Source organism: Panulirus ornatus, chromosome 36, assembly GCF_036320965.1.
Source record: "Panulirus ornatus isolate Po-2019 chromosome 36, ASM3632096v1, whole genome shotgun sequence".
NCBI classification, from domain to species: domain Eukaryota; kingdom Metazoa; phylum Arthropoda; class Malacostraca; order Decapoda; family Palinuridae; genus Panulirus; species Panulirus ornatus.
Genome location: NC_092259.1, coordinates 2,676,324 through 2,690,816, shown reverse-complemented (window position 1 = coordinate 2,690,816; position 14,493 = coordinate 2,676,324). Strand labels below are relative to the sequence as shown.

General features: G+C 38.9%; 2 protein-coding genes across 2 annotated transcripts in view; one reads left to right on the top strand and one right to left on the bottom strand.

Moving 5' to 3' along the window:
* Positions 1–14,493, top strand: part of LOC139760256 (solute carrier family 23 member 1-like) — a 268,117-nt gene that overhangs the window by 222,361 nt on the left and 31,263 nt on the right. The gene's annotated exons all lie outside the window — the stretch shown is intronic.
* Positions 218–14,493, bottom strand: part of LOC139760255 (atrial natriuretic peptide receptor 1) — a 469,288-nt gene continuing 455,012 nt past the window's right edge. Inside the window, exons 17-20 of the mRNA XM_071683187.1 lie at positions 11,273–11,341; positions 9,735–10,008; positions 1,510–1,604; positions 218–732 (exon numbers count right to left, since the gene is read on the bottom strand). Coding sequence (XP_071539288.1) covers positions 676–732; positions 1,510–1,604; positions 9,735–10,008; positions 11,273–11,341 — 495 coding nt within the window. The 3' untranslated portion in view covers positions 218–675. The remainder of the gene's footprint in view (positions 733–1,509; positions 1,605–9,734; positions 10,009–11,272; positions 11,342–14,493) is intronic.

Here is a 14,493-nt window from a genome sequence, read left to right as displayed (position 1 = left end):
CACTCCTCCCTGATCCTCACCTCCATGAGAACTGCTTTCTCATGTTCAAAATTATACAGAACATTTTCCTATCACCAATTAATTCCATTTTCACTTATGATGAAATGCTTTCAGATTTTACCCACATAAATAACTCAGTAATAAAACATAAATTTCATATATACATATACAACGATCAATGTATCTAACAGTTTGTTTGTTGCACTGAACACTGGTGACAGGATCATCAAAGTAGTAATTTAACAGTTGAAGTTCATGAAATAAGACCTTCATTATCCCAAATAATATGGATGATCTCTCTCCTAAAATGCTCTCTTGACCTAAATACTTTAAGTGTTTCCTATGGTTCCATCATGCTGTACAAACAGTTAGGCTACTTATATAGACAAATGTGCAACATTTACTGGCCAAAGAAGATTGTAGATTTTAACGTGTTGGAGGTGTGTTGTCTTTACAGGTGACAGTGGCATAGTTCTTAGGTACAGAGTATTGAAGGTTTAAGAATTTTTTTTTGGCATTGAGTAAATGGAGTCATAGAGTGCAGGCTTAAGTAACCCTTCACACAACATTACTCTGGAAGCTGGAGTTGATATGGCCCATCAGCATCAGATGGTGGATCTAGAGGTGGTCATAGAAGAACAATTCCTAGAGGTTGAAGGTGTTGATTGATAGTATCTAATGATCTGCATCTTGTTTTCCAAGAAGCCAGTAGGTGCTCATTCTTCCTTTTCCCTGGTGGTTTAGAAATTCATTAGTTACAGTTTTCAATAAATAACCTAAGGATCCAGGACTCCATTTATGGGGCACCTGGAGTTTCAAGGTTGCACTTAAGTCAATAACGGAAAGGAATTCTATCGGGGTAGGTAGTTCTTAAACAAGATTGTACACCCCTTTGTCCACAGACATTGATATCACTTTGCTGAAGTTGATTTCTCACTCATGGCTTAAACACATGCAGACGGAGTCCAGTAACACTATTAGTTATGATAAAATGTTGAGTTAAGAGTAATGGAGTTCTTTGTTGTAAAGGTTGAGGTAAGTTCTTTGCACCTAAAATTAACCTTCTCCATTTTGATACCTGGCCAAAGTTTATTCATTCATTAATATTTAAATGATTTTTTTGTAATGACAAACAAGTTCCCAATGATATTCAAATGAATAAAACTTTTGCAAAGTATTATATCACCCCTTATGACTTAGATACAACTTCCACGAGTTTTCATCACCAGAAATTTGGAGTTTCTAATATAATAATATATATATTAATCTGCTCTTCCTAGCATTACTAGGCCCCTATAAAATCTCACAACACTGCTACTGGCATGATGATAATGTCTTCTGCTCTTGCTTGGTTTTCGTAGCGTTTTCATTTTCATCATTTAATCTTTCCTATAAATATAACGTCCTGGTTTTGACAATTTCCTTTTCAAAACAGCAGCAAAATACTAGTTGTCATAAGATGTTACAGGTCACTATACACCGTACAGCACAATATAAAGCCAACATTACCTTCATCTCCACCTCTCCTCGTAGCTCAAGGATGAAAGACGGGTAGTATTCCACCAGTACCTTCTGTGTTGTCGGGGATACATGGATTTTCAGTGCTGGAGAAACAGGTTGGGTATCAGTGATTAGAAAAGAAGATGCATTAATCTATAAATATTAAGGACACAGTGAAACACTGGTTATTATGCTAAGTGAACAAACACAATGAAATATTTTGTTGATTTGTGTCACTAAACTAACTTACTGTGTACAAATGTGTTTACGGCAATTGAATGTTAGGATTATATTGATACCCTCTGAGATATCGAACAGAAAAAAACTTCATTTATGCACAGTGGACTTGCAAAAAGTTGTGCTGGACAAAAGTCCTTGTATTGTATCTGTCAATTTATATCTCTGATGCCCATTCCCCAAGGGAACTCCCATCAAAGGGGGTCCGTGGCAGAAGAGTTTCCACTTATCCCTGTCTTTATATGTCTCCCTTGCATGCACCATTCCATGAATTCTTCCACCATTTCTCTCCCTCTAGTATTCTTTCATTCTATTTCCCCATGTCACAGGTGGTCTTCTTGCACCAACCCCTTTAATTGTACGATCATCTACTCTCCTTGTATACTCACCATCTTGCATTCTTTCCAAGTGGTCAAATCATCTGACAGTATTATGTTTCACCCACTTTACCACTCCATAATTAATTCCCTTTGCATTCCTTGCCATACCACATCTCCCATACAGCCCCTCATTTCTCTCTTTGTTCCACCCAGTCATACCACATGCTACTCTCAAATAGCTCATTTCCTTAGCCTGGATTCTTGACCTCTGTGACTCATTTGAATTCGATGTTTCAGCTGCACAGATCAGGGTTGGGAGGACTATGCTGTCCCTCAATCCTCTCTTCACTTCCATACTTGCACTTTTACCCTTCAATGTTCTGTTAAGGGACCCAGTGACTTTTCTACTCTGTACTGCTGTCTCCCTTATCTCTCCTTCCAAATCACCAAACTAACCCTAGAGAGTTTCTAAATATACAAGTTCTCTCACCTCTTCCAGTTGGTTTTCCCCCCATGTAAATGCAGTTTAGTATGCTTTTTTCACTCTATATGGTTTCACAAAATCTATACTTTCACTGTTTCCTTTCAATCACCTATATCGTAAAAGACACTTACAGCCTTCTTGTACTCCACTCTCAGAAAACATAGTATCACCTGCAAAAAGGCTTGCCAATAGCCACTTTACCTCACCATTACACTCCATCTCAGTGCCCCCTTTCCATAGTTTTGCTTTCATCTTTCTTATCATTCCAACCATATATATGTATATATTAAAAAACCACGGTTGATGTAACATAGCCCTGCCTCACCTTACACGCATACCAAAACTTTTGCTCAACTCTCCATCCTCTCTTACACATGCATTTGCTCCACACAGAAGGCTTTCACACCAAGCAACAGTTGTCCCGTTACCCCATATGTTCTTAACACATCCTATAAAGTATTTCACTCGACTCTGTCGTGTGCCTTCTCCAAATCCATAAAAGCTGCATACAACATCTTACCTTTCACTAAACACTTTTCCACAGTCATCTTTATCACAACAAACTGATCCACACATCCCTTACCTTTCTTAAAACTCTCTTGCTCCTCACTTATTCTGCAATGTCACTTCCATCCCTCTGTCAATCAACATTCTTCTAAACACTTTCCTTGGTATACTTAGCAGACTTATTCTCCCATAATTACTACATACATCCTTGGCATTTCAGCTGTAATCCCATCCAGTGCCTTCCAACTTTCAGCCACTTTATCACACTTTTACCTCCCATTTTGCTTTGGGCCCTTAAACTTGTATCCTCTTCCTTCCATCCTCCATACTCATGCATGTAACAACTGCTGCTTTACCTTCTCCCACATTCATCGGTTCTTCAAAATGCTCTTTCGGCTTTCCTCTCACAACCTCCTTTTGATTCATCAACTCCCCTTCCTTATTTCTCACATTAGCATCTCCACTCTTACATCCACCTTTTTCCTTTTTCACCTCCTTACAATACAGTTTCTTGTTATCTCTAAACTTTTTACTCATCTTCCAAAACCTTCATTCTTTGCTTTCCTCCGTCAGCTTCTTAACATTCTGCTTATACATCTTATATTCTTCCCTCCTCATGCCTTTTACTTCGCTTTCACAGCATTTCTAATCTCTTTTGTCCTCCAAGCATTTCCCTTTTTATTCATATATCTCATGACCTTGTATTCAACAACTAATTCTACTACCCTTAATAGTCTTCCTCTAGACATTTTAAACACCTCATTCACACGTGTTTACTGCACTTCCACCTAAACATTTGGTCAGCCTCTTTTCATACTCTTCCCATGTGAACACTTACCCCTCTATTCTTCCTTACCTATACTTCTTGACCTTCACACCCACAAAAACTACAAATCATTTCTCATCCATGTATATCTGTGGATCATCTTGTGCTGAAAAAAGGTGTCTGCAAGGATTAAACCCCTCTCGGCACAGACATCCTCAAGATAACTTTTATTCTTATTTACTCCTGGCACTCCCCATTTACCAAGTATCTCGCCAATTTCATCACATCCTACCTTCGCATTCATATCACCCATTACAACCATGTTTCTCTCATTCTCCAAACCCACACATACTTCACAATTCCATCTATCCTTTCACCTACACTATTCTTGATTTATTCCATCCATGCTCTGTAACACCCTCCCACACTTTAGTGAAAGCATGAGTGCACATCCATATTTTTCTCTTCCCTGATAATTTTCATTCATTCCTGTCCATATCACTCCTCCATCCACACCCTACCATAACTTGCATTCATTATTTCCATTTTCACCTCATACACCATGCCACCTTCGCATTCATATCACCCATTACAACCATGTTTCTCTCATTCTCCAAACCCACACATACTTCACAATTCCATCTATCCTTTCACCTACACTATTCTTGATCCATTCCATCCATGCTCTGTAACACCCTCCCACACTTTAGTGAAAGCATATAGCACATCCATATTTCTCTCTTCCCTGATAATTTTCATTCATTCCTGTCCATATCACTCCTCCATCCACACCCTACCATAACTTGCATTCATTATTTCCATTTTCACCTCATACACCATGCCCAAGGATATGAATTTCCTCAATCACCAGTGCATCTAAACTATTACTTTCAAATTTCTCCCTAAGCTCCCTTCTTTTACTTTCACCAATTATATCATTTATGTTCAGTGCCATCACACTCAATTGTTTGTTCCTTTACTCCTCAGCATAACTGGTAGACTCCAATGCTACTTCCTAGCCTTTTGTGCATCATCTTTGACAGGCCACTGTCTGTGGGTAACTCCAGCACAGTGTTTTCTAGGGGCAATGGTCTCCAAAATCATCTAAAAACTAAAAACTGCACACCTCAAGTGTGTGTCTGTATTTTCCTCTACTATTACCCTGATGGAGTTGGGCAACACCTTACCCTTCATTCCACCCCTAAGGGTGTAATAATGAGGTTACCATGAGAAGGCTGGGTGAGACTTGGATACTCTAGAAAACTATAACCTCCACTCACGATTCCAGCACAAAGGTGGTGATTGTGCCTATTCCAACACCAACACACCTGTTGCATGCCTCAAGGACCTGGAGTCTCCGAACTTTGATGTTAAGTGGCTCAAGTTCTGTCTCCCTACTTCTACAATTTTCTTCTGTTTCGCCTACTGCTCTCCTACAAATTTTACATCCTTCGAGTATCTAAACTCCTGCCATGAGACTGTGACATGCTCTCATCCACAAGCCGAGATCCTCTACCTCAGAGATTTTAGTGTTCACCATTGAGAATGGTTGAATTTCTCCCATACAGACGGTGGAGGGATTAAAGCCCTCAAGTTCTCCATTCTCAATGATTTAGAGCAAATTAGCTCCCAACCTACCCATATTCCTGACTGCTGTGACCACTCTACTAATATTCTGAATTTGTTTTTCACCTCTAGTCCATCCTGCTGTAAATACACAATCTCACTCCCAATCGGTTCCTCTGATCACTCTCTTATAAATGTATCTATTCTAACGGCACCTCCCCTCCAACAGCCCCTTCTAAGCGTAAATGCCGGCACCTGATCAAAGGTGATTGGAATAACTTACGTAACTTCTTTTCTGACTTTCCTTGGGTAAATTAGTCTCTTATGTGATGATGCTTCTGTTTATGCCAAAGGCATATCGGAGTTATTCTTGTGGGAATGGAAGCATTCATCCCCTCTTCCTCCAGGAAGACCTCTTCATCCAGCCCATGATTCAACCATTCCTATTTTGAGGCCATTCAGGCAAGGGATCAGACATTGGGCTTGGAAAAACTCTCTTTCCTCTGATTCCCATTCAGCTTTTATCACTGCTTGTAATGGCTGCAAGCACGTTATCTGGCTCCCATTCAGCTTTTATCACTGCTTGTAATCACTGCAAGAACGTTATCTGGCTCCCATTCAGCTTCTACCACTGCTTGTAATCACTGCAAGCACGTTATCTGTGAGGTGAAGTGTTCCTTTATTCAAAGGAAGTGGGATAACCTCTCACCATCCACTAATAGGTCTTTCTGGTTTGTAGCTAAGAGCATCTCTAACAACTTCTGTCACTCTACCTTCCTTCACTTTTCTGCTCTGACAGTACTATCGCTGTCTCTCCTGTAGACAAAGCAACTCTTTGGTTCCTGTTTCTTCTGTAACTCCACCTTGAATGACTGTAACATTCCTTCACCCCTGATGCTCCTCTTACTAATCCTATGCCCCTTCCCATAATCTCTTTTCGGACTATCAGAAAAGCACCTCTTTCTCTGGACACAAGCAAGGCTCATAGTCTTGATGGTATCCATCCCCATATACTGAAAGTGCCTCTGAACATGCACCTGTGCTTGCTCATCTGTTCCATTTCAGTTTAAAAATCAAAACTTTTCCTTCTTGGAAGCATGCATTGATACATCCCATCCCTAAGAAGGGTGACTGTCTGACCCCTCTAACTATCATCCTATTGCTTTGACATGTACCATATCCAAAGCATTTGAATCCCTTCTCAGCTCCCATATCCCTAAACACCGTAAGAATCACAGTCTTCTCTCTGATCACCAGTATGGCTTTCATAAGGCGAGATTCACAGGTGATATTCTTTCTTATCTGACTAATGTCTGGTCATCATCCCATAAAGATTTTGGGGATTCAAGTGTAGGTGCCCTTGACATATCTAAGGCTTTTTACGGGGGTCTCATCTCTAAGCTCCCCTCCTTCACTTTGCTCCTTCATATCTAGCTTCCTCTCTCACCAATCTGTCTCTGTGGTTGTTGATGGATCAGCCTCTCCCCTTCTCTCCATCAACAGTGGTGTCTTTCAAGGTTCTTTCCTGTCCCCTACACTTTTTCCTCTTTTTTCATTGATTTCCTCTCCACAAATAATCCAATGCATTCATACACTGATGATTCAACACTGCTCCCACTTGTCTCACTTGATCTGCTTCTCATCTTGACACAGCCTTCTCAGTAAACTCCGACTTGGACAGGATATCTCTGTGGGATGAACAAAATCTTGTTAAGTTCAATGCTCCAAGACCCAATTTCTATCCATCTCTCTATCGAAAACTCCTCTCAACTCTCATCTCTCCATTGACGGTTCTTTAATTCCTTTCCTTGACTCAATGAACATACTTGGTATCACCATAACATCCACTCTTTCTTGGAAATCCCACATTACAAGAATAACCAAGTCTGCCTACAAGAAACTGGGTGTCCTGTTTCGATGTCGAAACTTCATCTCTTCTGAATGCTTGCTCTGTTTATACAAGGAATTGATGAGTCATTGTATGGAGTACTGCTCTCCCATCTGGGGAGGTTCTAGCTCTGTATCCTTACTTATCAGAGTTGAGTCGAAAGCAGTCCACATCATAAACTTTCCCAGGCTAACTTCCAAACTTGACCCCCTTGCCCTAAGCCGCAATGTTGGTTCACTTTCCCTCTTCTATGGGTATTACTTTGGTTTTTGCTCCTGACAGCTGGCTGCTTGTATGCCCACACCACTAGCTACACCATGCAATACTCAGCAAGCTGCTTCGTCACATGATTATTGTGTGGCCATCAGCAACTCAAGGGTGGGCCATTTAGATACCTGCTTCTTTCCCTATCTATTGAAGCTCTGCAACTCTTTACCTTCACATGTCTTTCCCAATAACCATGACCTAGCACATTTCAAAAGATAGGTTTTTCACTTTCTCAAAAAATTATAAATTCTTTCCCTTGTTTTATCTTTTTCTGTTTCATAATTCTCTCTATATTTCAATTAAGGCCCAGCCTTGATGTGGATTTCTGTCCATGATTGGAGCCTTCAACATTAAAAAAGCAGTATTCCCTTGAGGCACTGAAATTTAAAACTTCCCAATTTTGACCTACCACATTAGCAGTACCTTCTTACCTCATTGTTTATAATACTGCCAATGAGGTCAAATATCAATGATAAGAGGAAAAGATGAATTACTCTACAAATATTAAGAACACAGTGAAGTATTGGATATTATGCTAATAAAGTGAATAAATGCACTACAGTATTTTGTTGCTCTATGCCTCTAAGATTCCTTCATGTGTTCAAATGAGTTTACAGTAATTGAATGTTTGAATTATATTAATACCCCCAGTGACGATGAAAAGAAAAAACTACATTTATGCACAAAAAAGGTGTGGTACAAAACTCCTATTCTTACACACTACTGAAGTAACTATATGCTATTGATTGATGTTCATCATCAACAAAAACACTGATTGGAAAGGACTGACGAGATTGACCAAGAAAGTAGGAAAATGCATTTAACTTGCTTTTTTTTTTTTTTATGTAATTCTTTTGTCTTGTGCACTCTGCAGACCCATTTACCATATTTAACAAAGTTTCATCTCCAAATATATAGTCTGATGACAAAAACAGTATAGTATAGTTTCAATATTTTCTATTTTTTTTCTCCCCATTTCTTTTCCTCTTTTTTTCCATGTTCCTCCTGGCCTTCTCCTATGCCATTTCTCCACCCCCCTCCTCACTGCTCAAGCTCTTTTCCTTCGAAATTCATTGTGCTCTTCTCCTTCCCTATTTTCTCTGCCTTTCCCCTTACTAATTCCTCTTGCCCCTTTTTCCTATTTTCCTTCTACTCTTCTCCTTCCAAAATCTCTCTACCCTTATCCTTTCTCCTTCTTTCCAGTTTCTCCTGCCTCTCTCCTTTTCTATTTCTCCTACCTATTTTATTCCCTATCCTCCAATTTTTCTCCCTCATGGTTCATGTTTCATTTCTCTACTCTCTTTCTTTTCCAGTCCAATCTTTTGTCTGATTATCTTGTGTTCAGATGCCTTAGCTTCATTTCACATACTAAGCAAGTTTAAGAACTTTGTACTGAGTATAAAGAATATTCATCAAATATTTTTACTGATATATTTCATGATGTATGTAAGAATATTCTGAATGATCAAATGTTTGGGGATGATTTCTCATGCTTCAGCCTGCATTGAATGAAGAAGCAAGTTAGTGTTGTGTATTCTATTACCATTTGTACCTGCTCACCATTATAACCCTAAAATCGAACATATCTTTACATATTGCATTATTTTTTTTTTTTTTCAATTTTCCAAAAGAAGGAACAGAGAACTGGGCCAGGTGAGGGTATTCCCTCAAAGGCCCAGTCCTCTGTTCTTAACGCTACCTCGCTAATGCGGGAAATGGTGAATAGTTTGAAAGAAAGAAAGAAAATTGCATTATTTTGCATTATAAAAACATGTGATACATGACAGAAAAACTTTCATCTCATTTTTTTCAAATTAGATGAATTGATGCATAGAAAAGAACCAAACAATTTTTCCTAGAGCAACACTGATGAAGACCTAATTATAAGCATTTCTTTCTCCTTCTTACTAAGTTTAAACATTTCATAAGAAATCAATATGCTAAGTAGCTAAAAGCTGCATAATCTGAATTCTGGATCAGATATGCATCTTTTTTTTTTGTCAATGATGATCCTTCACTTAAAAGTATTTTTGAACTGTCTTCTACCATCAACTTATCAAAGGCCTATGGTATCTATCAGATTGAATATTTTTGTAATACCACTGTGTGCTTTAATATATTAACATTTGACCCATACTAATTGTTTATAATATCAGAGAACCCATAAACATACTCTTCTGATTAAAAATATTTGCTTACGTTGTCCATTGCTCTCCATGCGTGAGGCTGTGTTGACAGTATCTCCAAAGAGACAGTAGCGGGGCATTTTGAGGCCCACTACCCCTGCCACGCAAGGACCCGTATGCATGCCTATCCTCAGTTTGAGCTTGTCCTCAGGCCGATGCCGGATGGTAAATGTCTCAACCTCCCTCAGAAGTGCCAGAGACATGCTGGCAATCTCTCGAGTGTGCTCAGTTCCATTCCTCATTGGAAGCCCAGATACCACCATGTATGCATCACCAATAGTCTCAACCTAATGAAGGGGAGATAGGTGAGAGCTGTATTTTAGAGACAGTCTTTCAGCAAACTGAAAAAGAATGAAGGCTTTTTCGTGGACCATTTAGGCAACTGTGTTGTTGATTGGTTTAGGGTTTTGTTTTGGGAGATGGCAAGGGCTTCCTACGGGTGACCTGTGAGCAATAGTACAGCTGCTATGATCAATCTTTCTGCTGAAGACCAGCATGGGCTTTGTTATGAAGACTACTAAGGGTCTTGTGGTGGAGAGTATTATGGACTTTGCAGAGGACTTTTGTGTTATTGACTGATGATGTAACTGTGCAAAGGACTAGTAAGATCTTTGTGTTGGAGACTTCTGTGGGTTTTGTACAGAATATTAGAAAATTTGTGAAGTAGGGGTGGTTAGACCTTCCTGTTAAGCTAGGTAAGAGCAATTTGCTTAGAGAGAAGAGAAGTTAGGTGCTGGTGAGGACCTAATATCAAATACAATGAGTTTGGAGGGCCTTGATTGTTTTCACATATCAGGCAAGGGCCAAGCTCTCTTTCTGCTCAGGCCATTTTAGGCCACAACTTATAGGCATAAGTGCCCAGTACACTTTTTCTGATCAAATTGTATGGTATTTTTGATGAATTTTTAGAGCTTTATGTTTGAGCTGGAAAATGGTTATGGCTTTGTGCTGGAGAAAGGTAAAGGCTTCATGCTGGCATGAAGCCATGAGCACTGTAATTCAGACCAGTAAAGATAATGTTGAAGCCTTATGGAATCTGTGGTGCTAACTGTAAATGGGTTGTGAAGAAGACCGATGAGGTTCATGTGTTGAAGACCAGTGGGATATGCTTAATGCATATTGGCAGTTAATTTCTTTTGGAGATAAGTCAAGCTTTGTGTTGGGATTGGTAAATACCTAATGCTGTACACAAGTGAGGCCTTTATTGGAAATAAGTAAGGAGTGACAAACCTCTACAGTACTTTTATATCAGCATCTTTATATAAACTGCTGAAGATGAAAACATAATTCCTGTCTTTTTTCCTTATACATCTATATCACCTTTCAAATTATGATCATGCTGAAGAACATATTCATGTATTCACAGACAGATGCACTCTTCTCTTATTCCAAAATGTATGACCATATTCCTTCACTAAACACCAAACTGCAGCATCTCTGTATAGTTTTCCTAGAAACACCTCAAGCAGTTTCTCTCATTCCACAGTTATTCAACTTGCATGGTGATGTTATCTTTTCCTCCACTATTCTCTGTTTTTAAAATGAACCTACCTTGTACACATCGAAGTTTTCAATGATGGCATCAAAGCGAGTATACAAGTCATTGAGAAGATCAACCACCTGAAAAGTAATGAAAGAATATTTCTAATTACAATTTGATGAACAACAAATTATGTATGGTGAAAATGTATCTATTAAGCAAAACATTAAGATAATCCTCTACATTTTATGTGGAAAGAAACATAAAAGCCGTGACATATGAGACTGGTTTGAAAAAATGTGGAGGTCTATCAAGGGTATGTTTCTATGGTTTTTTAATGTTTTTATGAATGTGCCACTGTGGGAGATGAGAGTGAGGTAGGTTGATATAGAGTTAATTCACGGTGAAACAGAATGCAAGATATCATAGTTGTATGCAGATGATGATATGATGTTAACTAAATCAAAGGGATTGGAGAGAATGGTAACTTTTTTGATGTATGTAAGAAGAAGATACTGAAAGTGAATGTAGGTAAAAGTAAAACTTTAGTTTCTGAAAAAGGTGGGATATCAAAGCACAATATTAGCTCGAATGGTGAAGAACTCAAAGCTGTTTTTGAGATTAGGAATATTGGTGTAAAACTGAATTCATAGTGGGAAACCTGAAGTTAAAGAGTAGAAGTTTTCAAGGAAAAACAAGGTGCAATGAAAGCTTGGCGAATGGAAAAAGAAAAAAAGATTGTGTATTGTGTGCAAGAAGCTTGCTTGAAGGAGTATTTGTTCTGACTCTGATGTCACAGGTCAGTATAGGTTAATGAATAAGAGCAGCAGAGGAGGAAAACTTGCATAGTACACAGAATTAGAGATAAAGAATGAAAATCATTGATGAGAAGAATAATGGTGTGGAAACTTCACATGAAAGGTACTTGAATGAAATATTATAGAATACATATGGCAGTTGACAGGCTGATCAAAAAGATATACAGCAGTACTACTCAGGGGACAAACAGGGGTAAAATGTGGAACAGATGGACAGAGGAGAAAAGAAAATCAATTGGGGCAAGGGATATTTAAGATAAGTATGTCAGAGGAATTATTTTTGATGGAATACTGTGGAAGCATTATGTGTAAAGAGCTGCTCTTGGAGATCTTTGGCTTCATGTTACAAAGTGCAGTGATAAAGGAGGTGGTGTTCATGTTTCACTTTAACACACTGATGATGGCTGAAAATTATATATTTATCCAGGAAGTAACAAATGAACTAATTCATTATACAGTGAAGTTTCACAGGCCTTTGACCAGCTAAGCTGCACATATTTTTAACTTAGTTGCTACAGGTGTCTACTATCAGTGAAGCAACAAGTTCTACTTGTCAGTGAAAGTTTATGAGCTACGAGTTCATGTAGATGCACATATTTCTTAAAAAAAAAAAAAAAAAAAAAAAAAGAATAGTTGACTATATTTCTAATTAGTGAATCTTCAAATCTTAAATCACAGAAGGTGAATGTACTTATAAGAAATAAAGTTTCATACACTTTTATCCAACCAAGCTGTATACACAATCATGGACTTGCTCTGCAACATTCCTAAAGATTCAAAGTCCTTCTATGTGGCTGGCTGAAGTTGTACCAACTCCTCTGTTTCTTCTAACCGAAACAGAAAGCTTGGTTCAACTTTGCTCTGGTATATTGCAGGATATTTGTATGTGACTGCATGTCTAATCATTGAAGTTTACTGATGAAAGTAAAAGGTTATTGTTTTTATGCTTGATCGTCATTTCCCGTGTTAGAAAGACTGTGCCAGGAACCGATATAGAAAGGCCACATTCGCTATGCCATTTTCTAGCTGTCATGTGTAATGCACCAAAACCACAGTTCCCTATCCACAAGCAGACCCCACAGAACTCTCCATGGTTTACCCTGGATGCTTCACATTTACTGGTTTAGTCCACTGATAACACACTGACTCCAGTGTACCTCACTGTTCCAGTCCACTCTACCCCATGCATGCCTTTCTTCCTCCTACATATTCAGGCTCCGATTCCTCGAAATCTTTTTCACTCCATCCTTACATCTCCAATTTGGTCTCCCTGTTTCCCCTGTACATGTTTCCTCTCACATTCTCTCTATGTGTTCCAACCATTCAGCACACCCTCTTCTCTCTCGAGCACTCTCTTTATTACCCCATGTCATTCTTACTTTTCCATTATGTATTCAATCAAACCACCTCACACCACAGACTATCCTCAAACATTTTATTTCCAATAAAAGCACCCTTCTCTTCATGGCCTTATCTATAGCCCAGGCCTCACATCCATATAATGTTGTTGGGACTACTATTCCATCAAACATACCCATTTTTGCCTTCCTAGATAACATTCTTGCTTTCCACACATTCTTCTGTGGTCTGACTTTTGCCTCCTCCCCCACCCTTTGACTCAATTCTGCTTCTATGGTTACATTTGCTGTCATGTCCACTCCAGATATCTAAAGTACTTAACTTCCTCCATTCCCTCCAATTTTTCTACATTTAAACTCACATCCTAACTAACCTCTGACTCAGTTCTGCTTCTATGGTTCCATTTGCTGCCATGTCCACTCCAGATATCTAAAGCACTTAACTTCCTCCATTCCCTCCAATTTTTCTACATTTAAACTCACATCCTAACTAACCTCTCCCTCAACTCTGCTAAACCTAGTTTTTATTCACATAAACTCTCAACATTTTTCATTCACACACACTTCCAAACTCAGTTACATTCAACTCTCTCCTTTCACACAAACTTCCAAACTCAGTCACCAAATTCAGCAGTTTCTCAATCGAATCTGCCATAAATGCTGATCAAGGAAACAACAACTGACTCACTTCCCAGGCCCACTCATCCACCACAGACTGCATACTTGCCCCTCCAAGAATCTTGCATTTATCTCCCTTGCCACCCCATCCATAGTCAATATGAACAACCAAGACGACTTTACACACCCCCGCCACAGACCAATCCTCACTTGGAATCATTTACTTCCTAATCATACACATGTCTTGCACTCATGATGAAAACTTCTCACTGTTTCTACAAGCTTTCTTCCCACTCTTTATATTCACAAGACCTTCCACAAAGCATCTCTATCAACCTTATTATATGCCCACTCCAGATCCATAAATGCCACATACAAATCTATCTGTGTTTTTGAAGAATTATTCACAAATGTTCTCTAAACCAAACACCTGATCCACACATCCTCTACCACTTCTGGGACCAGAGTGCTCCTCTCCAATTTGATGCTTTGTACATG